The sequence below is a fragment of the Pseudorca crassidens genome, chromosome 5 (genome assembly GCF_039906515.1).
Source record: "Pseudorca crassidens isolate mPseCra1 chromosome 5, mPseCra1.hap1, whole genome shotgun sequence".
Classification (NCBI taxonomy): Eukaryota; Metazoa; Chordata; class Mammalia; order Artiodactyla; family Delphinidae; genus Pseudorca; species Pseudorca crassidens.
The window spans coordinates 135,452,162-135,478,518 of NC_090300.1; the positions used below are offsets into that span (position 1 = coordinate 135,452,162).

The 26,357-nt window shown below is 38.1% G+C and overlaps 2 protein-coding genes across 2 annotated transcripts; both read right to left on the reverse strand.

The window, feature by feature from the left end:
* Nucleotides 1-2,055: 2,055 nt before the first annotated feature.
* Nucleotides 2,056-2,319, reverse strand: KRTAP8-1 (keratin associated protein 8-1). Its single transcript, XM_067737183.1, has one exon. It carries the CDS (start codon nt 2,317-2,319, stop codon nt 2,056-2,058), a length of 264 nt encoding a protein of 87 aa, XP_067593284.1.
* Nucleotides 2,320-17,247: 14,928 nt separating this feature from the next.
* Nucleotides 17,248-17,511, reverse strand: KRTAP7-1 (keratin associated protein 7-1). The gene is given in 1 exon segment (XM_067737299.1): nt 17,248-17,511. A coding segment is annotated over 1 exon segment (264 nt).
* Between the last annotated feature and the right edge of the window lie 8,846 nt (nt 17,512-26,357).

Genomic DNA, 26,357 nt, shown 5'->3' on the forward strand with positions numbered 1-26,357 from the left:
CAAGAGGGAAGAGATATGGGGATATATGTATAACTGATTCACTTTGTTATAAAGCAGAAACTAACACACCATTGTAAAGCAATTATACGCCAAAAAAGATGTAAAAAAACAAAAAAAAAGGTGGGGAAGGACCCCAGGGCCATCCAGATGTGTCTCTCAAGTAACTATAAAAGCTCTAATATAATAAACTACACCTTAAATAAAGTATACTTTTAAAATAAAATAAATTTTTTAAAAAGTCGGTAATTACCTGGGGTGAATGCTATGTTAATTCACTTGATTTTGGTAATCATTTCACAATGTATGTACATATCAAACATCCTGTTGTACACCTTAAATATATAAAATTTTTTTTGTCAATTATACCTCAATTAAACTGGGGAAAAAAATTTATTTCTGAATCATACCTCAGATATACCAAGTAGAATTCTTTGATGTGAGGCCCAAGAATTTACATTTTAAGCCACCTGCCCAGGTGATGCTCCTGCATACCATAACTTCAGAAACACTGACTTAGATGTTCTCTGTGGTCTCTTCAAGCACAAATTTTTTATAACTCAGTCATCATTCTAGAACAGTCATACAGTTTCTAACCTCAATATGACCCTCTAATTCGTGAAAAAAAAAAAAAAAAAACCCTTTTCTTATGCTATTCTAACCTGCATGTTTGGTTAAGTTACAGTTCTCAGCATGCATCAACCTGCGGCTGCTAGCAAGTTTCAAACTGGATATTTTACTGGTTATAACGATAGTCTACTGGAAAATAATCTACTAAGTCAATTCTTAAACAAGTTGCCTTTTGAATTTTTTTTAAACAGATATTTGTTGGATGAAATATGGTGCAGAAAATACTGTTTTCTAAAATGATTTCTCCAAATAGCCTTTACATTTATAACTAAGGCGAAAACTGTGCAGCATGCCACATGCAGACACTCAGTAGAAGAGCAGAGTTAAGCCAAATCCTGCTGTCACCAAGAATATTTGTACCCTACATAAAATGTTTTCAACAGGAGGATTGAGACATTATTGACTTGGCTTATAAAAAGAATACTCTTCTCTCTAAAAGAACACAGAGAAAGGCTGAGATATCTTCAGGTCTATGAAAAGGGGCTCTTTTAAGAGTAAAATTCACTACCTGGTATTGATTCTACAAAGATTAAGAAGGTTTACCTCGTTGTTTCTAAACTGGTGCTTCTAAGCTGTAAAGTAGATACTGTAGGTGGTTTGAGATAAGGGATTTATCCTTCCCCTAAAAGACTCTCAGACTCCTAAAATACATCTCTAGCTATTCTAGATGCCCCAGAATCCTTAAATAGGGGACATAGCATTTTATTCTACAATCCTTAGTCCCTGGGAGAAGAAACATAGTGGGTTTCCTTTGCACTAATATAGAAATAAGTGAAATCGGCCACCAATGTTCCGTTCTCTTGCAGAGGAGCAGAAGTGGTGAGACGGTACAGCAAGCACTGAATGGTGTGCCATTGGCACCAGAATTGAAGGTGGATGTCACAGAGTTAAAGGAAGGTTAAGATAGAAATTTTTTTAATCATAAGCAAACCCCTCTTGCCTGCTTATCACAAAAGATCAAGGATTATTTGCTTTCTCACTGCTTCTAACACGCACATGAGAAAAATAAATCCACTTCCCTCCCCACTCAATGTACCAAAAAATATGCCCACCAAATATACCCACCAAAAAAGGAATGTACCCACCAAAAAAGAAAACTCCTCTCAGGTAGGAATATTATGATGGTTAAGACAAGTTTATAGAGAATTTGACAGACACTTCCACAACTTGATGATGACAAACATCATGAGCTTGGTGAAAAATTCAAAAGTAATACATGTTTGGGTGTCAAGTGTCTGCAAATGTCCCCACAAACATCATCCAGGGAAGGCAGCTGGAGGCATCAAGTGGCTTCTCATTTTCTTCCCTTGAGACTCTGGTGCTAGGTCTGAAAAGCAGTGACTGGGAGGTTGATGAGCACATGAGGACCTGGAATTATTCCTCTCAGCCTTGGGAGAGAAGGTTCCATGCTTCAGGTATTTCAGAAAATCAATAGAGAGCAGATGGCCAGAATCTTCTGTAGTCGAAAGCCCCACATCCATTGTAGCCATAGCCAAAACCATAGCCCACTGGGGAGTGGGTGCTGACGTAGCCACAGCCAACACTATACCCCAGGGGGTAGCTGTAGCTGCCCCAGTAGCATCCTGGGAAGACAGTGCTGGAGAAGTTGTTATAGCACATGGTGTCTGGAGTTGGGGGCCTAGATAGCAGTGGAATGCGTTTCCTCAGTATGATGGATTCCCTTCTCTCCATCCTTCTTTATATACCCTGGCTGTGGGGTGTGGTGAAAAACACAAGGGGTCATTTTCATTGACACCTGTTTGCTTCACAAATAGCTCATTAGTTTGTTTTGCTTGCTTAAGACATCTTTACACTTGCTTAAGAAATTTCTCATGTGATAGAACACAGGGGCAGGATTCCTTCAAATAAATTGTGTCCCTTCATTTAAAATACGCATTGCAGAGACTTCAAAGCACTGGGTCTTGTAGGTCCTAGATACAAGCGTCTGTGAGCAGGCATTACAATACCAAGAAATTTTCTGAGGTTGTTAACTGTCATTCAGTCCTCTTGCTCTTTGAACGTCCATACCACACAGCTGGAATTCAAAAAATATGTGTTGAATAAATTAATAAATGAAATAACAAATACATAATAAGACTGCCTCAAAATGGAGATATTTCTTAGTATTCACCTGATTAAAGAATTTTTTGCAGTATGCAAGATAAATGCCAAAGAGTTCATTGGAAAGACTCCTTTTTTCGCCTTTATCTATAGCTACCCTGTTTACAAAACTGGATAAAATTTTAATTTTAATTATAGTACCTGCCTGAACTATATTTAACATCACATTTCTAAACCACTGCCTGAACTAATTATCTTGTAATTATAAAAAAAAAAAATAGAGCTTGTGGATTGATCCTAGAAATAAATTGTCAAATATCATCTGTTGGTCTAATATGCTTTTCAAAGTAAATGTTGAAAATAATAACAGGATAAAAACAGAAATATTAATGGGAAATTTTACCTTAAAATGTACACTATTTTTTCCATTAGATCTAATAAGACCAGATTATCTAACAAATGTGATGATCTTGTAAAGAGCCAGATGACAATATTAAATCAAAGTTATTTCATTTTTAGAATGATTATGCACCCCAGGATTGGGAAAGAAAATCATTCCTCTCTCTAAATGGAAATTTAGTCCTCAAATATGAATTAAAGGAGGAATAAGATTGATCAAACCCATCTTGGGTCATGCAAGACTTAAAAAATTATTCTCAGATACCTGCATTAATATTCCTTGGAATGGCACTTAAGAGAAAATTTACAGAAAATACAGCAAAAGAGGACATATTGCACAGAAATAAAAAGACACAGAACTGCAAGGAATCATTCTTAGAAAGGCACAGAACAGATACATATGACATACTAGCCCCCAAATTTTTACTTTAGATTTCAGACGTAAATTTCCTTCCTGTTACTAGCAGCTAAGACCTAAATTTCTGGAGGCATATAGAGGTCACAGGCTGACTCCAAGGACAAGGTGAGACACTTGGAAAAATGCACAGCTGTGACAGTGTTTCAACCACTAATTGGTTAATTATAACAGAGGTATTTTTGAAAATACACTGTGCTCTTGCGGCATCCTTGCTCATGAACAAAGCTGTATGGCCACCTAGGGTGATTCAGCATTTAAAATTCAAACACTTCATGTGACTTATAGCTAAATAAGACCAGGAAATTACAATTAGCTTCACTCACAAAATATAAAGGCATTCAACAGCAGATCCTTCTCTAAAAATCATAGAATAATTTATGTCTTATTTCTGCCGTCATCACATTGCCCTGCTCCATAAAGAAAAAAACTGGTAATATTTGAAAAAAGAAAAATTGAAAAAAAATAGCATCATACAATGGAAAGAAAAAAGATTGAGTTAATGTTAAAATTCAGTTATGATGCTCTGTTTAAATAAATTCCCCCTCTCACTTGCCTACCCAATCAGACAATATGCTAGCTTTGCCCTGCAGGGCACAATACCCAACTCTGTATCTGAGTAGTAATGGTGAATAAAAATTAAAATATGTTGTCTTTTTAAAAACTTAAGTCGTATTTACAAAGAACATTCTGAATTTTCTCTAGAAATTCTGCAGAAAATCATAACACAAGAAAATTTTAGGGAAATACATGATTTATCAACTTATTTAAAAACAAAATAGGTAGCTAGCTTAATTTTACACTGGGTCTATGAAAGCTTTATTATAGTATAGGTTTATCTAGATGCAGGTGTTGTAGAGCCTGAAGTTTATACAATGTTGAGAAGCCTCTTGATGAAAAACAGTAAACATAAAAGTATAAAATTCAGTACAAAAATAAACATTTGTTAAAATGATAAATCACAAATTTAAACACTAATAAAAGTCACAAATATTATAAACTTTTGAAAAAATGTTTTTACTACATAACTGCCTGACACGCTTCTATAATATTTTTTCCATAGACAAGCTTTGGGCTCCACCATTTCGAATTTTTTCCTCCACTACTCATTCTACACTGGATGCCATGGGGCTAATACATACTGAGATGTGACTTCTGGTCCTGCACATTCATGTCACAAATTCTGGGTGAATTGGTAGAGTAGATGGGAGAGAATTCCTGGAAGCCATCACCATACATGGATGGCTAGCCTAATTAGACACAGAAGTAACTGCAAACCACATAAATCTATCTCCCATATCCAAATTCAACTTCTCCTTAGCTAGATCCCAGAAAGGTCCGTGGTCTCTCTAATGCCTTCCAACCTGAGGGGAAGTGTGATTGTAGGGAACCCCAGGTGGAAAGCAACAGCGGGCTAAACCAATTGCTGTTAAAATGTCTTACTTTTGTGAGTTTCTCAAGAAACTAGGGTCATGTGACATGGAGGTTTGAAAAACAGAAAAATATTATATTCTCACATATGAAATGACATGGTATTGAACTAATCATTGTTGGGTATTTATTGGTTTAGATAAAGTTCATGACCCTTTATCTTTTAATAACAATGTTAAGATGTTATTTAATAAATAATCTGATTTCTTCTTTCATATTTCTTTGATTTCAAATAAAATGTGACATGAATAAAGATAGGGAAAATTTGATTTTCTACAATGGAGCAAGAATGTGTTGTGTACAGATCATAGAAATAGAGTCAATTCCAGTGTGCACAATAAAACAGTTCTTGTCTTATCAGCTTCAGATATAAAGTTTCCAGCTTCAAGATATTATAATTCATTAAAAATGAGAGAGAAATTACAAGGGAATGTTTTAAATGAATTTTAGAATATACATCAGTGTTACTCTATAATATAAACATTATATTTCATTCTTTTCATTTATTCTTACAAATATTTATTGAGCATCTCCTATATTCCAGGCATGTTGTTAGGTGCTAGAAATCTAAAGACAAATTGGAAATGGTAATTAAATGGAAAAAGATAAATAAATGAAAATGCAATGTTATATGTTCTACCCTGGAAGTCCACACTGCCCTCTTGTAGACTTCAGGGGGTGAAACAGAGAGTGGACAACTCTACGTGATGTAGGGGGTAATGTCCATGGAAAGCTTCATTATGAAAGGGGTATATATTTGAACTGGGTCTTGAAAATGGACATCAGTTAGGAAGATAGTGGATTTAGAGGATATTCCAGAAAGAAGTGTTTGAAGCAAAGTCTTAACAGTGTTAAATAGTACAATGCCTTCCAAGAGACATTGATAATTCAATGGGGCTGTAGCCTTGCATGTGACAGAAGAATTAGTGGAAGTTGGAGCTGGAGAGACAGTCAGGGGACATATGAGACTGTGTGTTTTGTGGAGGAAAAGGGAGCCACTCGTACACTAAGCTAGGGTTGGCATAATCAGTTCTGCATTTTAGAGAGATCACTACCCTGACAGGGTGGAGGATGAATTAGAAGTGGGAAACCCTGGAGGTATGAAAACCAGGTTTAAAATTGTATCCTTTAGGGATTATTTTGGCTACAAGTAACCATAAAAAACAAAACAAAAACAAAAAACAAAACGAGCTGAAAGTTGCTAAATGAAAAGAGTTTATTTTTCACAAATAATGGAAAATGAGAACATAAGCAATTCCAGGTTGCTCCAGGACTTGACAACATCAGGGTTCAGAGGTGTGATTCTCTATCTTCTCATGACTGCAGAATCACTGCAGCAAGTCAATGCTTCAGATTCATTCACATCAATATCTAAAAATAGGGAGTGAAAAAAAAGGACTTCTCTCAAAGCTCCTTTTCATTGTGCAATGAGCAGGAATTCATTTCATATTTGTCTTCCAATGGATTTCTTTTATGTCCCATTGTCCAGAATTGAATCATATCCCAGGGTTGAACTACAAGGGAAGCTAGAAAAGTGTGTATTGGGCACTTTCTGCCTGTATCATGTGAAGCAGGTTCTGGCAACCTAGAAGAAGGAGGAGGAATAGTCACTGAGATTGATAATCAGTTACACAAAAGCCACTTCACTAACTAGGTGACAGTATTAGCAAGGGGATGAATTTAAGAATTGTTAGGGAGGTAGATTTAACAAGTGGGTTAACAACCATCTATCAGGATCATATCCCTACCAGGAATTCTGATGCAAGACATCCGTGGAAGACACTGTGAGAAGGAATACCAAAGGGCAGTGCTTCTCAATCATTCTCCCATTATGGCATCAAAGTACATTACACATCTTTAGGATACAGTGGGATAATCTGACAAGACTCACTGGGAAGAGACAGCCATCCTGGGAGCTCTGGCACCCCAGGTCCTGTCCAGATCAGCTGGGGGGATTAAGAGTAGCAACATTCTGTCACACCTGTAATTCAGTGCTGAGGTCCTCCAATTGGAAGGCTCTGTAAGATATTTGGGACAATTAGAGATAATAAAATAGCCAGTAGAGACAATATCTAATCATTGCTGCAAGAAGAAAATAAAGAAAATTTTCACGCTTCCAGAATGTAAAGTTATCCCAAGGAGGATGCTTGCTTAGATCCTTGATATAAAATCCTCTTAATGCCTTTGGGTTACTATTATCTGGTAATCAGATACTGAGACCCTCAAAATATGACTTCCTTTCAAGTAATTTACTAACTTGCATACAAAATTTAATTATTGTTGTCTAGGGCCTCATATTCAGAAATTGCATCTGGTTCTTGGTATGAAATTAAGATTTACACCCACGCAGTGAGGTGATACCATCTGAATAAGAATCTCGACACCTAAGAGTCACCCTTGACACCCCCTCCCCTGCATTTGCAAATACAATCTGTCACAAAGTGCTGTTACTTTTACCTTCTAACACTCTCTTAGATCCATTAATTTCTATCAATGTCCACTTCACTATGCTATTTCTTATTGTTTCCTAATGCTACAAATTACCACAAACTTGGTGACTAAAAAGGACACAAATTTATTATCACAAGTTCCAAGAGTCAGAAGTCTGAAATTAAAGTGTTGGCATGGCCAGTTCCTTCTGAAAGCTCTGAGGGGAGAACCTGTTTTCTGGCCTTTTTCAGCTTCTGTAGGTGGCCTGCATTCTTTGGCCAGTGACCACTTCCTTTCATCACTCCAATCTCTCACTCTATCGTCTCGTCTCCTACTACTGACTCTGACCCTCCTGCCCACCTCTTATAAGAACCCTTGTGATTACATCGGGCCCACCTGGATAATCCAAAATACTCTCCCCATATGAAGATCTTTAACTTAATCACTTCTGCTAAGCCCCGTTTACCATGTAAGGTAACATTTTCATGGGTTGCCGAAATTCAGAGTGGACAACTTATTCAGCCTGGCACACTACCTACTTCAAGCTTTATGTACCGACACTGCTATGGTGACTGAAAAACTAATCAAGTTCACAGTTTCCCTCCTTACACACTGCTTCCCATTGCCAAAGTGTTTACAAAATGTAGATCTGGTTACAATACAAACACACACACACGCACAAACAAACATTAAAAATATTTCAGGACTTCCCTGGTGGCTCAGTGGTTAAGAATCCACCTGCCAACGCAGGGAACAAGGGTTCAATCCCTGGTCTGGGAAGATCCCATATGCTGTGGAGCAACCAAGCCTGCGAGCCACTACTACTGAGCCCACACACCACAACTACGGAAGACCATGTGCCCTAGAGACTGCATGCCGCAACTACTGAGCCCAGGCGCTGTAACTACTGAAGACCCCATGCTCTAGGCCCTGCGTGCCACAGTACTGAGCCCGAGTGCCGCAGCTGCTGAAGCTCACGTGCCAGGAGCCCATGCTCTACAACAAGAAGCCACCACAATGAGAAGCCCACGCACCACCACAAAGAGTAGCCCCTGCTCTCAGCAACTAGAGAAAAGCCTGCGCACAGCAACAAAGACCCAACACAGCCAAAAAATAATAATAATTAAAAAAAATTCAATAGCATCCCATTGCTTTTTAGATTTTTTTTTAATCTTTAATCTGACTTAAAAGCCCCCAACTCACTCTGATTAGACATCATTGACTATCTTAGATCTTCAAATATATCATGTGTTTTGCCACTTTCTGTTTGTTCTACATGGAATTATCTTCCCTTCTCTGTCCTCCTCAACTCCCATCAACCTTCAGATACTAGTTCAATCACTTCCCTTGGGAGGCCTTTCTGACGTCCCTGAGTAGCCAAAGTCCACCTACACTATCATAGTGGCCACCATCTCCCTCCTACTTGTAGTTCTTTAACCTTTATTTGTGTGATTGATACCTGCCTCAGCAACATGCTTGTTTCAAGGACAGCAAAACTGACGTCTTTAATCAGCCCTGATTCCTCAGTGCCTAGCTCACTACTGGGCATGATGTAGGTTTTCAATGAATATCAGTTGAATAAATGAGTGAATGAATGAATATTCCAAGTCAAATTTGGCCACTGACTTGCTGTAAGAATTTATGCAAATCACTTGCCTGGGTCCCAAGTCTTTCGACTGAAACAGGAGGTAAGTTGACACCCTGGGACTCACCATCTTAGCCATTGAATGATCCTAACATCAAAATTACTGATAAGCTAAGATTACAATTCAACCCTCTCCCATTGGATTTGGTCAATTAAGTATGCAACTATATAGAGTACTTTTGGTCACTGTGTTACACACTCCTGCTAAGACACACTCACGAGCCCCCAGCTGCCATCATTTTAAAATAAAAAATGCAGTGACAGAATTGCAGAAGAGAAATGTTGAAACCTCTACAAGACATTCCACCACAATAGTTTCAAAGTTTAGTCTGTGCAAGAATCTCCTTGGATACTTGTTTAATATACATATTTTCTGAGCTCTGTTCCTGTAGATTCTGATTGCCTGGGTCTGTGCTGGGGCCGAGAAATCTGTATTTTAAATAAGCAGCCCAAGTGATTCCAATAACATGCTTTGGAGGAATTCCCTGGCAGTCCAGTGGTTAGGACTCAGTGCTTTCACTGCCATAGGCTGGGTTAGATAATTGGTCAGGGAACCAAGATCCTGCAAGCCATGTGGCACAACCAAAAAATAAATAAATAAAGTGCTTTGGTCACTCCTTGAGAAATTTGTACTGTTCAATGGTTAGCCATCTGAAAAGGTGTCCTCTTTAACAAAACACACAACTTAAAATGGGATGAGTATAAAATGGTGAAGGAGAAAAAGGAGATACCTTAGCCAGGATTAATAAGCAGAGTTGATGTAACTTCTTATCATGGACAACTTTGCTCCCCAGGGGACTTGGCAATGACTAGAGACAATTTCCCTTGTCATGACTGGTGAGATGCTGCTTTGCCAGGGATGCTGCCAAACATTCTGCAATGCACTGAACACTCCCCTCCCCCCAGCAACAAAAAACTATCCAACCAAAATGTCAACAGAGCCAAAGTCAAAAACCCTGGTCTAAAGTCAAGATCACATGCAGTTAAATATGATTGCCATGCAACATACCCCAAAAGTGTCACATGACATGGGCCAGAACTTGCTGACCAAGACTTGGGACTAACTTGAGACACAATTTCAATGCCTTGCTATCTCAGCACTTTTGGAGCTAAGCCACATTGTGAGGCTACTTAGTGAATTATCAGAGCAAGCAACTAATTAACAAAGCTTGCTATTTGATGTAGAACCCATGTGGTTTTCTTAAGAAATAATGTGACATCACAACAATGCCTGGATGCATAATAGGCCCACTGACTCTAGTCAGAAGCATTTCACATGTGTTTCAGAATCAATATGAAAAAGAAATTCCAAGGAAAGTACATTTTTTGCTGCAAGTTTTTAGTCACTAGTGGGATCTGAAGGTCCTTTTTAGCATCTACCCTCTACTCCTGCTGATGCAAAATGGAGGAGCTGAGGTCTACTACTTGTGACACAAAGGGAGAGTTAGAGCCAGAAACTGGAAATGTGTATAAAATTAAAGCACAGAACCAACCAGCAAGCTGAGTTAGTGAAAAGGATCAAGTATGAGAAATTATGGTCTTTTGTGCTACCTTGGTGCTAAGACAGACTTGCTGATGAGTAGAAGCATGACATTTCAACTTGCTTGTTAGCTACCCTTTGGAAGGCCTGAGATGCTGTTCTTCTGATGACCTTGAAAATAGTGTTTCCTATCGCAGCCAAACAAAACATGATGGCAAGTTCAATCTACTAAAAGCATCATTTCTTCAAAGTCTTTGCTGACCAAAAACTAAATATAAAAATAAATAAATTTAAATTTAAAAAATTAGGACCTGTGTCCCAAAGATTTCTTTATCTTAAAATTTAAGGGGCTTCCCGGGTGGCGCAGTGGTTGAGAGTCTGCCTGCCGATGCGGGGGACGCAGGTTCGTGCCCCAGTCCGGGAGGATCCCACGTGCCGCGGAGCGGCTGGGCCCGTGAGCCATGGTCGCTGAGCCTGCGCATCCAGAGCCTGTGCTCCACAATGGGAAAGGCCACAACAGTGAGAGGCCCGTGTACTGCAAAAAAAAAAAAAAAAATTAAGACTGTTCATTAGGAAAATGTTGAAAATTCTGTCATTGCAACCAAGTGCGTAGGACATAGAAGCTTCAAAATGGAAATAATGAGGCATAAAGCAGATTATTAAAGGGGAGGATGATTGGAAAGGGAAGAAAATGGAACAGAACACTGCAATGCAAATATCATTGTCAAAGATAATGTCAGGAGCCTCAGAGGCAAGTCAAGGAATTGAAAAGGAATTGGTGTCTGAGGAATAACGGTATTTTTAGAGACAACCATAATCAACATACTCAGGAGTCATAGAACATTCTAAGTGGTCTCTGCCTGGCAGGCCTTAGAAGCAAGAAATATTTCCATTTATCTAATAGAAAGCTCTCCTGCTATAATTTTAAGTGTTTTTTTTTTCTATTCTCAATAGAAATGAAAAAACATGAACTAGTTTTTCTGTAAATAGCAATAAATAATTGAACAAAAGTACAGGAAAATAATTTTTTAGCCTTTCCTTTTTTGCTGAAAATGTTAACACCATTTCATCAACACTTTAAACATCAACAATGAGATATGTCTCCTTCTCTACTTGTTTTGGGATAAGAATCAACAGGACTTGGGCCAGTACTCAAATTGTATGTGCACACAAATCACCTGAGGATCTTGTCAATGTGCAGAGTATAATTTGGAAGAGGAAGGCCTGAGCTTGTGCAATTTGAACGAGCTCCCAGGTGATGCCCATATTCCTTGTCTGCAGACCATATTTTAAGTAACAAGGGAGCAGGCTTTTTCCTCTATGGCTTTAAATAATTATATTAATTCAACAAATAGTTATCAAGTGTCTGAGATACAGCACTGGTGATGGAACATTGAATAAAGCATGGTGCTTGTCCTCAAAAACCTTACAGCATATAGGCTACAGTGAGGGAATCAGACCTACCAATTAATGATGGTGAGAAAGATAAACAGCAGCCCTGAGAACACAAATGGTAAACCAGAGCGTTCCCTGATTCCCACGCACAGAATCTTCAGAACATCAAATCAGACAAGGTCATCACTCTGTGACAATGATGGAGAGAGACAAAAACAAGGCCACTCTGTAGCCATACCAGAGAACAGATGAAAACAAGAACACTACAAACCACAAAAATGACTAAACCTCACCTTCAGTGCCTACTGCTTTTTTACCAATGACAACTTTAGTTTTGTTCCACTTCCTCAGTAAAAGTTGTTAAAATACCCAATCATAGAAATTAGGTCTGTTTCCTGATGTTACCTCTGGGAAGTGGACTAATGGTCCCCCAAAGACGTCGCCATCCTAATTCCAGAGCCTGTTAATATGTTATATTACATGGCAAAAGGGCTTTGAGGTTGCTAATCCACAAGCCTAGAGGTAGAGAGATTATTCTGGATTATTGGGGTGGGCCCAATGTAATCAAAAGGATCCTTAAAGTGAAAGAGGAAGGTAGGAGGGTCAGAGTCAGATCAGGGAGAGGGATTTGAAGATGCTATGCTACTGTCTTTGAAGGTGAAGGAAGGAGACACAAACCAAGGAAGTGGGGCAGCATCTTGAATCTGGAAAAGGCAAGGAAGTGAAATCGTCCACAATGAATACAACCCTACCAATACCTTGACTTTTGAACTTCTGACCTCCAAAATTGTAAGAGTAAATTTGTGTTGTTTTAAACCACTAACTTTGTGGAAAGTTTTTACAGACGGTATCCAATCCAGAAGAGACCACTGCCTCCTTTAATCCTCTCCAAAGTCAACTCCTTCAAGCCCAAATCCTAGAACAAGCCCCTCCTAACCCTCTTATTGAGACATCCTAGAGTTTCTCATGTTGCATGATCTCCATCATCACAGTAAGTAATAAGCCCAACTTTGTTTGACTACGATGTGTTCCAGGTGGTCTTGGTTGGTGGGCAGAGAGTAGTGTGAGCACTGCCATATTAAACAGAGGTGAAGCTTTTCAGTTGGAACAAGGGAAGACCCCTGGGGTAGAGGAAGGCCTTCTGAAAGCTCCATAGGAGTTCACTGGATGAAGAAGAGGTTAGAAGACAGCAAAGAACCATTGCAAGAGAAAGGGAAGCATGTTATAACGAAGTAGGAAATGAGACTAGAGAAATCGGTGTTCTTATGAGCCACTAATTGATCTTTATCCTGAAACTGATCTTTATCCTGAAATCAGTAAGTAACCACAAAATAACCAGAGTTTGTGAAAGAAAGTCATGTTATTAGATTGGCATTTTGAGAGATGATTTCATCTGTGGTATGGAAGATGGTTTGGAGATTGCCTGGCAGACCGGATAGGCAGCAGGTGTATTAATCCAGGCAAGAAACGATAACGGTATGAATGGAGGCAGAAATTAGGAGTGAAGATCTGCCACCATTTTGTAGAGATAGTGAGATGGGAAAACCTAAGGACTTGGTACCAAAGTAAAGAATGAAGCCTAATAATTATTAAGATTATTTGGCAAGCTTATGAAATACTGGAGGACCTTCATAACCTCATTTAGGGTCAAATCAGTAAGCACATAATGAATGTTTTGCCTCTGTTATCAGTGGTAGGATAATGTGCTTGGAAGGAATCAGAAGACCTCAGCTTGATACCCTGGCTCAAGGCTCAGCTTTCCCAGTTGGTAAATATTTACTCACTTGGGAAAATTACTTAATTTCCATCAAATTACTAATGATACCTATTTCCCAAGACAATTGTCAGAATTAAATAAAATTCTATGGATGTATTCTGTAAACTGTCAATCAATATGTACATTTATGTACAGTTATTTATGGCATAAGAAGTGCATTAGGGACTTCACTGGCAGTCCAGTGGTTGGGACTTCGCCTTCCAGTGCAGGGGGTGCGGATTCAATCCCCTTGGCTAGCTATAGCTTGACATTTTCTTTACAAATGAGTGACGCAGCCTCAAACAAATTAAACTTTTCAACACTGGTTTCCTCTTCAGTAATATAGTAGATAATGAAATCTGCCTCAAAAAACCTGTTATTGTTTTATTAAAATTATCTATTTTTGTATCTGTTACATAATTACTACAGGAGAAAAAGGGATAAGTTTTTGTTGTACTTAATCCCTTCTTGTCCCTCATTAAGGTATTTATGTTAGATTCAAGATGACAGGTGGACCAACCATACAGATTTTTTTCCTTCCCCTTCCCTAGAACCCATTAAATTATAGCAAAGGCTGGAAGCCAACAATGACAGAGAGAATTGTAGGGACAACATCAGTTGAGGGGAGATTACCTAAAGGTCTGGATGATGGAAAGGAGATGAAGGGAAAACAGAAAGAAGGAGAAACTATGAAAGGAGGGCACTACAAGCAACAGTAAGCTGATCTTCCCTTCAAATTCCCAGGGAGGACTGGGCCTCAGAACACTAAGAAAAATACCAGGATTGGGGCTGAAACAGAGATAATGTGGTTAAATGAAAATCTCATTGAAGAACAGGGTGAGGTACTAGGGCAACTTGTGTTGTCACTTGAACTTTAGAGCAAAACTTTAGATCTTTACACAATGGCATTTGAGGACCTCATCCAGCCTAAAGGTCAGCCACCCTCTCTTACCCTAAAGTGAATTCTGCCTGTCAGTGAACTTTTCCCCATACCCAGAGCTCCAGTGCAGCTCGTCAGTGTGTCAGTATTAAATCTGAAAGAATGACTGACAATCATAGCAATGACTGTTATAACATATGAGAGGATAGAAATTAGCATATGTAGCAATGATACCATAGCAATAAGTACACTTAACACCTATATCATAGTTTCTAAATACCGGTCTTCACCTAAGGGATCTAGTGCTTCCATGACTGAAGGAGAAAAGTTCAAGATAATCCTGGAATATCTTGTTGAGCCAGAAAAGAAGACATTGATCAAACAGCACTGGGAGCCATTTCTGAAGGACAAAGGAGCCAGCATGAAGATGTCCCCACTCTCCAAATCTGGGACAATTTGAGCATCAAAATTAGTAATAATTATATGGATGGTAACACATTGAGTAAAATAAGAATCCTCAAGCCCATATTGATATAGATATTGATACTAATAAATAAGCACACAAAAAATAAGTGGGGAGAAGAGAAATTTCTTACGTAGAATGCCAAATAATAAATATAGAAGGAATTAGAAAATTGTGAATGGATCCTTAAATATTGGTGAAAGCTTGATAAGGAATAGAATAAATATTTACATAGTGTCAAAGTATCGACACAAATTAATTATTAATTACAAAGGGAGAAATAGCAAATGTGCAGTGAAAAAACGTGAAGGACACTACTTTCATCAAGTGATCAAGGTAACCACCAACCAAATTTACATGAACCAACATAAAGTGTCTCTTGATACAATGCAATGAAAAGGATACAGCGTCACTTCTATGGCATTTCTACCAAAAAATGCTAAACATGAATCTAATCATGAGGAAAGTTGGATAAACCCAAATCAAGCTATATATATATATATATATCTTATAGGCTGTCTCATATTTTGGGTCCTTGGAAGGAAATGAGTGGATAATCATTTATAACACGTTAATTGGCATAAAATAGGAGACTATTAAATTTCCCATAAATATTGAATAAAGTATATTTAACTCTTAAGGGTCAGAATTGTGTTTTATTTATCTCTCTGTCCCCAAATTTTAGGACAATGCTTGGTGTTGTATCTACTTGGTGAGTGTCTTTTGAATGAGTATCTCTTGAAGATACTCAGTGTCTCAGGCCAGAGACTGCTGCAGGTTTTTACAGCACCTCAAGTTTTAACACAGTGACCAGAGCCCAATAACTTCATACATAAATGAAGTTTATATTGGACTCTACAATATTTTGCACCCATAAAGCAGAGATTCAACAAATCAATGAACAGTTATTGAGCATCTTCTCTGACACAGACAGGGGTGCAATAAATACTTGATACATGAATGCATGATCTTTCATTCAAACAGAGCAGAGGTTTCTCAGGAAAGAAGATAAGAAGCATTTTCTAAGTGCGGACCACATATCATTTCAAGTGCTTCTGATGGCAACTATCACTCCAAAGAACAAATGCTTCATTTTAAATACAGCTATACATATAATCAGAGGTGAAGAAGGTAGGAAAAATAAAACCCATCAATCAAAAAGGGAAAAAAATACTATGTGATTTTAGCTGTCAGCTTCCCTTTACTGACCAAATCTTAGAATGTCTTAAAAACAGAATGCCATAACTCAGTCCATTTAGTGAACTTTTTCCAACAGTTTATGGGGTTCAAATCTCTCTAGGACTGAGTTCTATAAACAGCAGGAAAAGGGGATAAAACAAAATGGAATTGTGTCACTAATGAAAGGAGGAAAGAAATGTTTTTTAACATTCAACAACTAAGAAATATTCCTGTTTATAATCAGCATAGAGAAACACTGACAACTGCGGTATACAGACTATACAGTTGACTCTTGAACAGAGTGGGTTTGAACTTCAAAGGTCCACTTATATGTGGATATTTTTTAATAGTAAATACTATAGTACTACACAATCCACAGTTGGTTGAATCCACAGAGTCAGAGAGAACCTCAGCTACAGAGGGCTGAACATAAACTATACATGGATTAACCCCCGCATTGTTCAAGGGTCATCTGTATTTGGATTAAATTTAGAACTTTTTTAGGGAATTTTTAAAAATTGAAATCTCAACATAAAGGGACAAAATTATTAGGCATCACCCTATCTTGCTGTACAGTCTGAAATCAGAATAAGATTTGATTGAAGTTCACCATTACAGGTTGAAAGTGGTTGATGAGTACAAAAAACAAAACAAACAAAAAAAGCATCATAAAATAAACAACCAGAACAAAAATATTTGTGCTAAATGAATTTGATTTATTGAGATGAACAGCAAAACCCCTTCCTACTCACACCTAATTGTAATGCATTGATGTTGATGTAGAGATTAATGATACATGGGCAGAGCAATCATAAGAGACAAACTGCCTGCTTCACTAGTAAAAATTCAGGTATATTGGGAAAATATATCTTGCTTTAGCTGTAGATGAGTACCAGTTCAGCATTTTATGCCTGGGTGACTTGTTCAGCATCATCAAAGACCAGGATTTCAGCAAGAAGTCAGCGAGAAGATGGAAGATGTATCTCTCAAGCATATCTGGAAGCAGGAAGACAGACTTTGTTTTTCAGGTTGTTCTGTGCAGAGTAATGATCGAAGAGTCCTGTAGTCATCTGCAGCCATGGTCCATCAGTAAGTGCTGTAGCCAAAGCCAGAACCAGAGTCCCATGGCCGGCAAAAGCTGCCACCATAACCATAGCCTAGGTTGCTAATGTTGCTACCACCAAAGCAGTAGCCCAGGGAGCTGTAGCCATTTCATCCATAACCGTAGTTCAGGGGAGAGCCCAGGGGCATGACGCAGTTCAGGAGTGTGGCTCTGAAGGTCCTGTGGAAATCGGTTGCCTAGCAAGGATTACCTGGGAAGTAGCTTCCACAGCAGAAGTAATGAGTCATGGTGGCAGGAGTTGAGAAGGATTTGGATAGATTGCAAAGAGCAAGTTACCCAAGAATGAATGAAGTTCTTGTCCTGCACAGGGCCTTTTATACCTCAAGCTGGTGGGCATGACATGCTTGCCTAGACATCTTATGATAAATTTGCATAGATAATTCTATTATTGTTAATAAAATGCATATAAAGGAACCCACAGACTCACTGCCCACATTATTGTTGGCTTTTCTATCTGCAAAGGAATGTATCATATCTTCAAAGCCAGTGGCCATCCTTGACACACAATTGAATTCTTTTCATCCGTGTTCCATGGTTTAACCCATGTTCTGATTGCATCATGTGAGACTCTTTAAATCCTCTGATTATAAACTCCTCCCAACTGATATAGCTAAACTAAAAAAAGCTTTGGCAACCATGTAAACACTTCTACAGCTTCTTGAAATTCTCTCCATATGTCATTCAAAAGCATTGGTATACCAACTGTTTAATGGGTATGGAGGTTTTTTTGGAGTAAAGAACAATATTTGGAACTAGAGATGGTAGTTGCAAAACATTGTGATGTACTAAATACCACTGAATTGTTCACTTTAAAACTGGCTCATTTAAAAAAAAAACTGGCTCATTTTATGTTATGTGAATTTCATCTCAATTATTTTTAATTTTTAAAGCATTGCTACAGAAATCCAGCAGAGCAAGTCTTTTTTACAGAGGCTGTAAGAACACTAAATAATAGGATAACTATGGATAACGTAGTAGTAATTTTCATGTATTTCATTTATGAGCATTATCCTTGTTAACATGTCTTTTTTTTCCATGGAGAACATACAATCTTTGGTTGTAAATCATCTTGAACATTGCCAAGCTGTCTTGTTGTGGAGTTGCCACACTGGGATTGAGTGGAATGGTGCCCAATTTAAAGTCATGTTATACCATGCTTGGTTCTTATTGACTCCTAGTAAAACAAGCTTGGATACCATGATCCATTATGAAATACCAGTTATATTTAAAAGTGCAGCACTTACTTCTGCTCCCATTTTGCAGAAGTATGTCCACTTTTCATGACAAAAGTAAACCAGAAAGAATTTGAGCTCAGCAAAGCTAAGTCTATTCCAATTCAAATGTTTAGGAAAGAATCATTTTTATACAGCCTAGTTTCTCTGAAAATAGATAAAGAAAATTTCCTGGATACCAACTCCTTTGTATATTCCCCCCTTAATGGATAACCATAGAGCCCAATGGGCAAAATATTCCAGACATTTCTCTGTTAAAATTCCTCCTCTCTGAGGTTCCCTGACACAAGAACTTCCTACAGGTCATATTATTTAAGTTTGGACATGCTTTTTTTTTTAATTCTAAAAACTGATTACGTTATGAGAGTTTATAGTTAGAATCAAAAAGATAAGGTCTATTTTCAAATTCAATTTTTAACAAAAGGAATGAATTAAAATAAGAGGCTGTATCCTCAAGAGTCCAAATTATATAAACTCTACATAAGCTAATCCAGAAAACTCAAAAATATGTGTGGGAGTCAGAGAGGGCAGAGGGGACTGCTCTCATTTAATTGTGACTGTTCAGTGGTTACTTGAAAAGTTTTACTGCTGATTCTACCATCCAATGACTTCTGAACCTGTAATTTGGATCTACTGCCACCAGGTGGCAGTGGTATTTATTTCAGTTAGTCTGAACTACAGGACTGGAATTGGAGGGTTATCAAATGTAAACAGGCAGAAGAACGCCCTAAAGAACTTGTTTGAAATTCAAATTTCCAGAGCTATCCTCTCTCTCTACCACCATGAGATCCTGGAAATCTGTATTTCTAATGAGTATCTCAGGTGATTCTGATGAATAAATCATCCTGATAAATTCTGGACAGTCTTTCATGAGATTTCAAGGACTCTGTCTTTGCTTGGCTGTGTGAAATTGCCCTGAGCTGCTTATTTCTCTTTGACAGGCATGTTCAGTGTCAGTCACAGGTGACCTATTCTCTGGGTGATAGAGATAATTAAAGAAAAAAACCTTAGTTTGCCTTTTCCATTCCCTTGTGCTCTGTTTCTTTTCTCAGGTCACACCTGAATAGAAAGGGAAGTAACTACAGTGTGTCCAGGCATATTTTACCAGGAGGTAAAACCCACCTGAGCTGGCCTATGAATCACTTACACCCAATTAAAAAAAAAAAAAAACTATTTTGCTTGTTTTTTATTTTCCTATATCCTCTTAGACTTTCCCAGAGAAACTCCTTAGCCAAGTATTTGATTCAATATTTTTTATTTTAAATATTAGTAATAATAAATATACATGAAGGGCTCACTCTGTGCTAGGTTCTGTTCTAAACACTTTATGTATACTACTTGTTTATATATCTTACCATATACATTGTGTATATATGTATATTTATACATATATATATATTTATACATATATATATATATATTAAGAGGACTTACTATGCACATTTTTGTTTTTTTGGTTGCACCACACAGCATGCAGAGTCTTAGTTCCCCAAAACAGGGATCGAACATGCACGCCCTGCAGTGGAAGTGTGGAATCTTAACCACTGGACCACCAGGGAAGTCCTGCTATGCACTTCTCTAAGTACTTAACAAATGTTAATTCATTTAATGTTTGCAATGATCTTATAATATGGGTATTACAATTTTTCTAATAAGAAAACTGAGGCCAGAAAGTTTAAGTCACACAGTTAATAATCAGCAGAATCAAACTCCAAATCTAACCCATATAGCTCCAAAGCCATGTTTTTCCCAGTTTTTCTCTACTGCCTTTGATGTTAGTGATACTTTAAAGGGTTTCAGCTTATAAAGTGCCTCAGATCACTTTATGTTCTTGAACAGATCAAGGAAAGGCTAGTTTTTTCTGCCATGACAAACAACCCAAAGTCTAGATGCTTGGAAGAATCAGAGGTTTATTTCCTGCTCACACTACATATCCCCTCAGGTTGGTGGGTGTCTTAGATGGATGACATTCTCATTCAAAGGCTTAAGCTGACAGTTGTCACCTAAAATATTACTAATAGGGGAACGGCATGTGGCAAATCATACACTAGCTTCCAAAAACTTCCACCCAATGTTGTGCATCACTGCCACACTCTTCCCACTGCACAGCCCTACCTAACTTCACTGGCCATACCAGCAATGCTGTGTACCCAGAGGAGGAAGTCCACAATGTTGCCCAGCAGCATTAATGACTCCCATGGAGACTTTATATTCATTACACAGACTACAATAATTTCTAAAACATAGTTTAGCAATGTTTCTAAACACACTTTCCAAAATTTAGATAAAAACAAATAAAAAGGGTTTTTTTAAGACTTTACATAATATAATTTAAAATAGTTCTGATATTTTATGTTGTAAAACATATTTTTCTATGCAGTTCATTCACTATCAATCTGTACACATTTATGGATTACTTGATAGTTTTCATTTTTTTTCTTTCTCTTCTTTCCTCCACATCTGCCTAGTCACTATGTAATCTAATTGAGGGAAATGTTGCCATAAAAATTAGTTTTACATGGAATGGGAGAAAATATTTGCAAACTATGCAACTGACAAGGGGTTAATATCCAAAATGTGCAAATAGTTCATACAACTCAATATCAAAAAAGTAAACTACCCAATCAAAAAAATGGGCAGAAGACCTAAATAGACATTGCTCCAGTGAATACATACAGATGGTCAACAGGCACATGAAAAGATGCTCAACATACCTGAGTATTTAATGGGTATCTTTATCAGACAATAATTAGGCTCTACAGTTTAGCCCTTCAGCTCCTACAAGAATCATCTTTGTTTAGGCTCTAACCAGTGTCAAGTAGATATAAAATAATGGTGCTTGCCCATTCCCTCACAAGATATCTCTTACCTCACGCCCAAAGGTTTCACCTTTAACATCTAAAAAAGACATTGACAAGCCTATGTGGTACCCATGTATGTATAGTCTGGAAGTGTGGGGAGTTAATGCTCTAAGGGGTGAACCTTTGTACAAGAGAGATGGGAGTCAATGGACTGTCCTGGATAGTTAGGCAATTTCTTGGGAAATGGTCCTATAGAATCAAGCACTAAGTTGTATTTAGCTGTAGTCAACTTAATAAAGCATCTTAATCTGAGGTGTCCACCCTTCCCTGTTTCACTTCCCTGCTCCCTAAGAAAGAAAATATACATAAGCCCTTCACCAGAAACTTTGATTTCTGAAGAAACTAGACCAAAACAACACCTCAAAAAAATTCCTTTAAATATACCTTTGCTGAGATGCAACTCATATATGATAAATTTCACTCTTTTAAAGTGCACAGTTCAGTGATTTTTATAGCCTCAGAGCTGTACAACCATCACCACTATTCAATTTCAGAACAATTTCATCATCTTAAAAAGAAACTACAGAGACTTCCCTGGTGGCACAGTGGTTGAGAGTCCGCCTGCCGATGCAGGGGACACAGGTTCGTGTCCCGGTCCGGGAAGATCCCACATGCTGCAGAGCAGCTGCGCCCGTGAGCCATGGCCGCTGAGCCTGTGCGTCCGGAGCCTGTGCTTCGCAACGGGAGAGGCCACAACAGTAAGAGGCCCGCGTACCACAAAAAAAAAAAAAAAGAAAAGAAAGAAACTACATCATTAAAGTCTCTCCCCATTCACAACCACCAATCTAAGTTCTGTCTCTATGATTTTGCCTCTTCTGGACATTTCACATACATTTAATCCTACTACATGCAGCCTTTTGTGTCTGGCTTCTTTCTCTTAGTATAATGTCTTTAAGGTTCATCCACGTTGTAGCATGAATCAGTATTCATGCTGAATCATGAATCATTCTTTTTTATTGCCAAATAGCATTTCATTTTATGGATACACCATAGTTTTTTTAATCCATTCATCAATAGATGGACTTCTGGGTGTTTCCAATATTTGGCTATTATGATTAATGTTGCCATGAACATTTGTGTAAAAATGATTTTTAATATGTCAAAACTTGAGCTCCTAATTTTCTCCTACATACCTATTCCTCCCCTAGCCTTTCCCATCTTAGTAAATAACACTGCTATATAATTGCCCAAAACAAAAACTTAATTCTTTTTTTCATATAATTCCTTTATCCAATCTGTCACCAGGTCCAATCAGCATTGCCTCCAAAATACATCTCAAATCTACATACGTTTTTCCATTCTCATTGCTGTGATATAGTCAAACCACCACCATCTCTACCTAGGACTATTGCCATAGCATCCTCTCTGGTTTCCTTTTTCCCTCTTTTAGTCTCCCTCCACATCAGCTAAGTTAATATGAACTTTTCAAAATAAAGTGTGCTATACCCTACTTAGAAAGTCTTCAGTGACTTCCTGTTGTTCTTAGAAATATAAAATTTCAAACTTCTGACATGGCCTGGTTCCTGTCTAACCTTCCAATCTACTTCATCGTACTCTTTCTCCCTTCCTATGATCCAGCCACAATAGTCACCCCCTCACTGTCTGTCACCCCCGGCAGTAGGCACCTTGTCTGTCTTATTTGTGCCTAACTAATACATAGCTGAAACTCAATAAATATCTCTTAACCTCTTAAATGTATTAATGAATGAAATAGTTGTTGGAGTGTGTGATGAAAGATGAGTATGATTTGGACAGGTGAAGATAAAAAGATATTCAGGATGAAGGAACACCATGAGCAAGGAAAGAGCAGAATTGTCTGTGTTGGTTTAGGGATTGGTGAGCTGATCCATTTAGATGGAGGAATGTACATATGGAGGGAAGTTAAGTTGAAATTTCCAGCAAATCAGTGCCATAGTTAGAGAAAGGATGGTCTTACATGCAGGGCAGGTGTGGGAAGAGATAAAGAGCTGCTACCAAAGGATTTAATGAGGAAATGATGTGATTAGAACTGGCTTAGTTTGAATAATGGATTGTAGGAGAGAGCTATGGAGAGACACCTATTAATATTCTATTAGAATTGTCAATTCAAAAAAATAATCAAGCATCTGAGTGAAGCTTGGCAATAAAAATGGTAATAAGAAGACAGATTTGAGTGACATTATGGAGGGAAATTGTATGGGACTTATTTAGCAATGAATAAGATGTCATCTATGAAGGAAAGAAAGGAACCCAAAAAATCACCTCTGGTACCCGGGTAAAAGGTGCTTCTAGTAATGGCAATAGAGACATCAGGAGAAGGATTTTAATTTTAAAGGGGTCACTTGTGCCAAAGAGATTATAAACATTTGGAAATAACGAAAAACAGCTTAGAAGAAAAAAAGCTAAATACAATGATCAGGCTTTCATCTTTCTTAAAGTAATACTTTAAGCAATGTTGGTAAATAAGATCCACTGGGTAGAAGAAAAAGACTGAGAACAGAACACTGGAGACACTGGGATTTTTAGGGGGATAAGGAACAACAGCAGTCAGAGGTGTCAGTAAATGAGGGTCAGAGTATAGTGGGGAAGTCAGAATTGCACCGATGATTCTTAAAAATGAATAAACATAGACTATCCTTTACAGATGATGATTAAGGAAGGAAAGAAAAATGACGAGAAAAGAGCTCGAAGGGTAGAAGGATCAAGCATTAGTTTCCGCTATGGGTGATATATATGTTATACATATGTTTCATATATGTAATATGTTTTATATGTGATAGATATGTATACACACACACACACATATATATATATATACACACACACACACATAAACCCACATATATCACATACAGTTTGAGTAGCTCCATTGGTGCAATTATTAATCACTTGCAGTGAAGATTCTCCCCTTTCTTTCACTGAAATTTTCCTCAATGTTAAAGCTAGAGGAAACATTGGTCCAGCTCTCTCTTCATTTTATATACGAGGAAAGTGAGATTCAGGGAAGAAAGTGAAATATCCCATGTCACACTATCAGTGTTGATTTGAGCCTAAAATCAAGGGTTCTTAAAATTTTTTTATTTCTTTTATTGAAGTATAGTTGATTTACAATGTCATGCCAATCTCCGCTGTACAGCAAAGTGACTCATTTATACACACAAAATCAAGAAGTTTTGAGTCCTTGTCTGTTACAGACTTGAATCCAACCAGTTTCTCAGGGGAAAAAAACTGATTCCTTTTTTGCACCTTACCTCCTCTGGTGGGCAAACCTAAGCTGGCTCCCATGACTCCTGCCTCTTGGTATTCACACCCTTGAGAAATACTTCTGAGTGTGCAGGACCTGTGACTTGCTTATAATGAATTGAACATGACTAGAGTGACAGCATGTCACTTCTGTAATTATATTACACAGCATTGTAACATCTGTCTTGCTGAGAGGCTCTCTCCCTTGCTGGTTTTGATAAAACAAGTACCACGTTTCAGAGACCCACATGGCAGGGAACTCCAGCCGGTAGCCAACCAAACAAACTGAGGCCCTCAACCCAATAAGCTACAAGAATTGAATTCCACCAACAATGATGTGAACTTGGAAGTGGATCCTTCTCCATTCGAGCCTTGAGATGAAGCTGCAGCCCCAGCAGGCACTCTGGTTGCAGCTTTCAAATGAGACACTAAGACACAGAACCCAGCAAAACTGTGCCCAGAATCCTGACCCACAGAAACTGGGATAATATAAGTGTGCTGTTTTAAACCACTAAGTCTGTGGTGATATTGTTATGCAGCAAGAGAAAACTAGTACAACCTACACACAAATGCACACACACACACTCACACAAGCACAGATGCAATTTGTCACTCATCCAAAAGGCTCCAAAATGTATCTCAAATCCTCTCATATTTCTCCATCACCAATGTCACCAGCCACCAAAAGCCATTATCTCTTTGCTCTGTACTCACTGCTTCAAATTTTAGGTGAATTAGTCTTCTGTCCCCTGCATGGTACAAGGAAGAAGGGGTATATACCAGCTGATACAGTTGCTCCTAAATAACTGCCCTCTTCACCATTGCACCAGGCTATCAAAATTGCTCCCACCATCGGGGCTTCCCTGGTAGCGCACTGGTTGAGAATCTGCCTGCCAATGCAGGGGACACGGGTTCAAGCCCTGGTCTGGGAATATCCCACATGCCGCGGAGCAACTGGGCCCGTGAGCCAAAATTACTGAGCCTGCCTGTCTGGATCCTGTGCTCTGCAACAAGAGACGCCGCGATAGTGAGAGGCCCGCGCACCGCGATGAAGAGTGGACCCCGCTCGCCGCAACTGGAGAAAGCCCTCGCACAGAAACGAAGACCCAAAACAGCAAAAATAAAATAATTAATTAATTAAAAAATAATTGCTTCCACCTGTTTCAACAGTCCTGCATATGACCAATCCTCTCTGCTTTCCATCTTTAAGAGATGCCTTATTTCTGCTCTCATCTGACAGCAATCTTTTTATTTTTCCAGGATTGTTATGATTTGTTCTTTTTTGTAAAAAAGAGATTATCCTTTCTATCATTTCTAGGGATATGGAGAAAGAGTAGGAGGTAGGTGCCTGTGTTTAGTCTGTCATTTTGATACAATACCCTTTCCAGAGTAATTTTTGCTATATTATGCTGCTTCCCCCCAAATCCATTTATAGACATTTTTCCTGGAACTAAATTCTGGCAGGGACTTTTTATAATGGCTCTTGTAAGTACTATGCAGCCACTGCAAATTATATTTATGAAGAATATTTGATGGCATTGTCAAATTCTCACACTATAATGTAAGTAATAAGTCGGGATAAAAACTGTATGAATCTTCATCTCCCCTGAGGTGAAATTTTAAGCCATACTATTGAATGATATTCACAAGAAAAATAGAGAAGGGGGCTGGAAATGGACCTTGGGAAAGCCCCAAGAGGCAGAGAAGTAGAAAGAGAGAAAGTCACAGATATATATATATGTATATATATATATATAT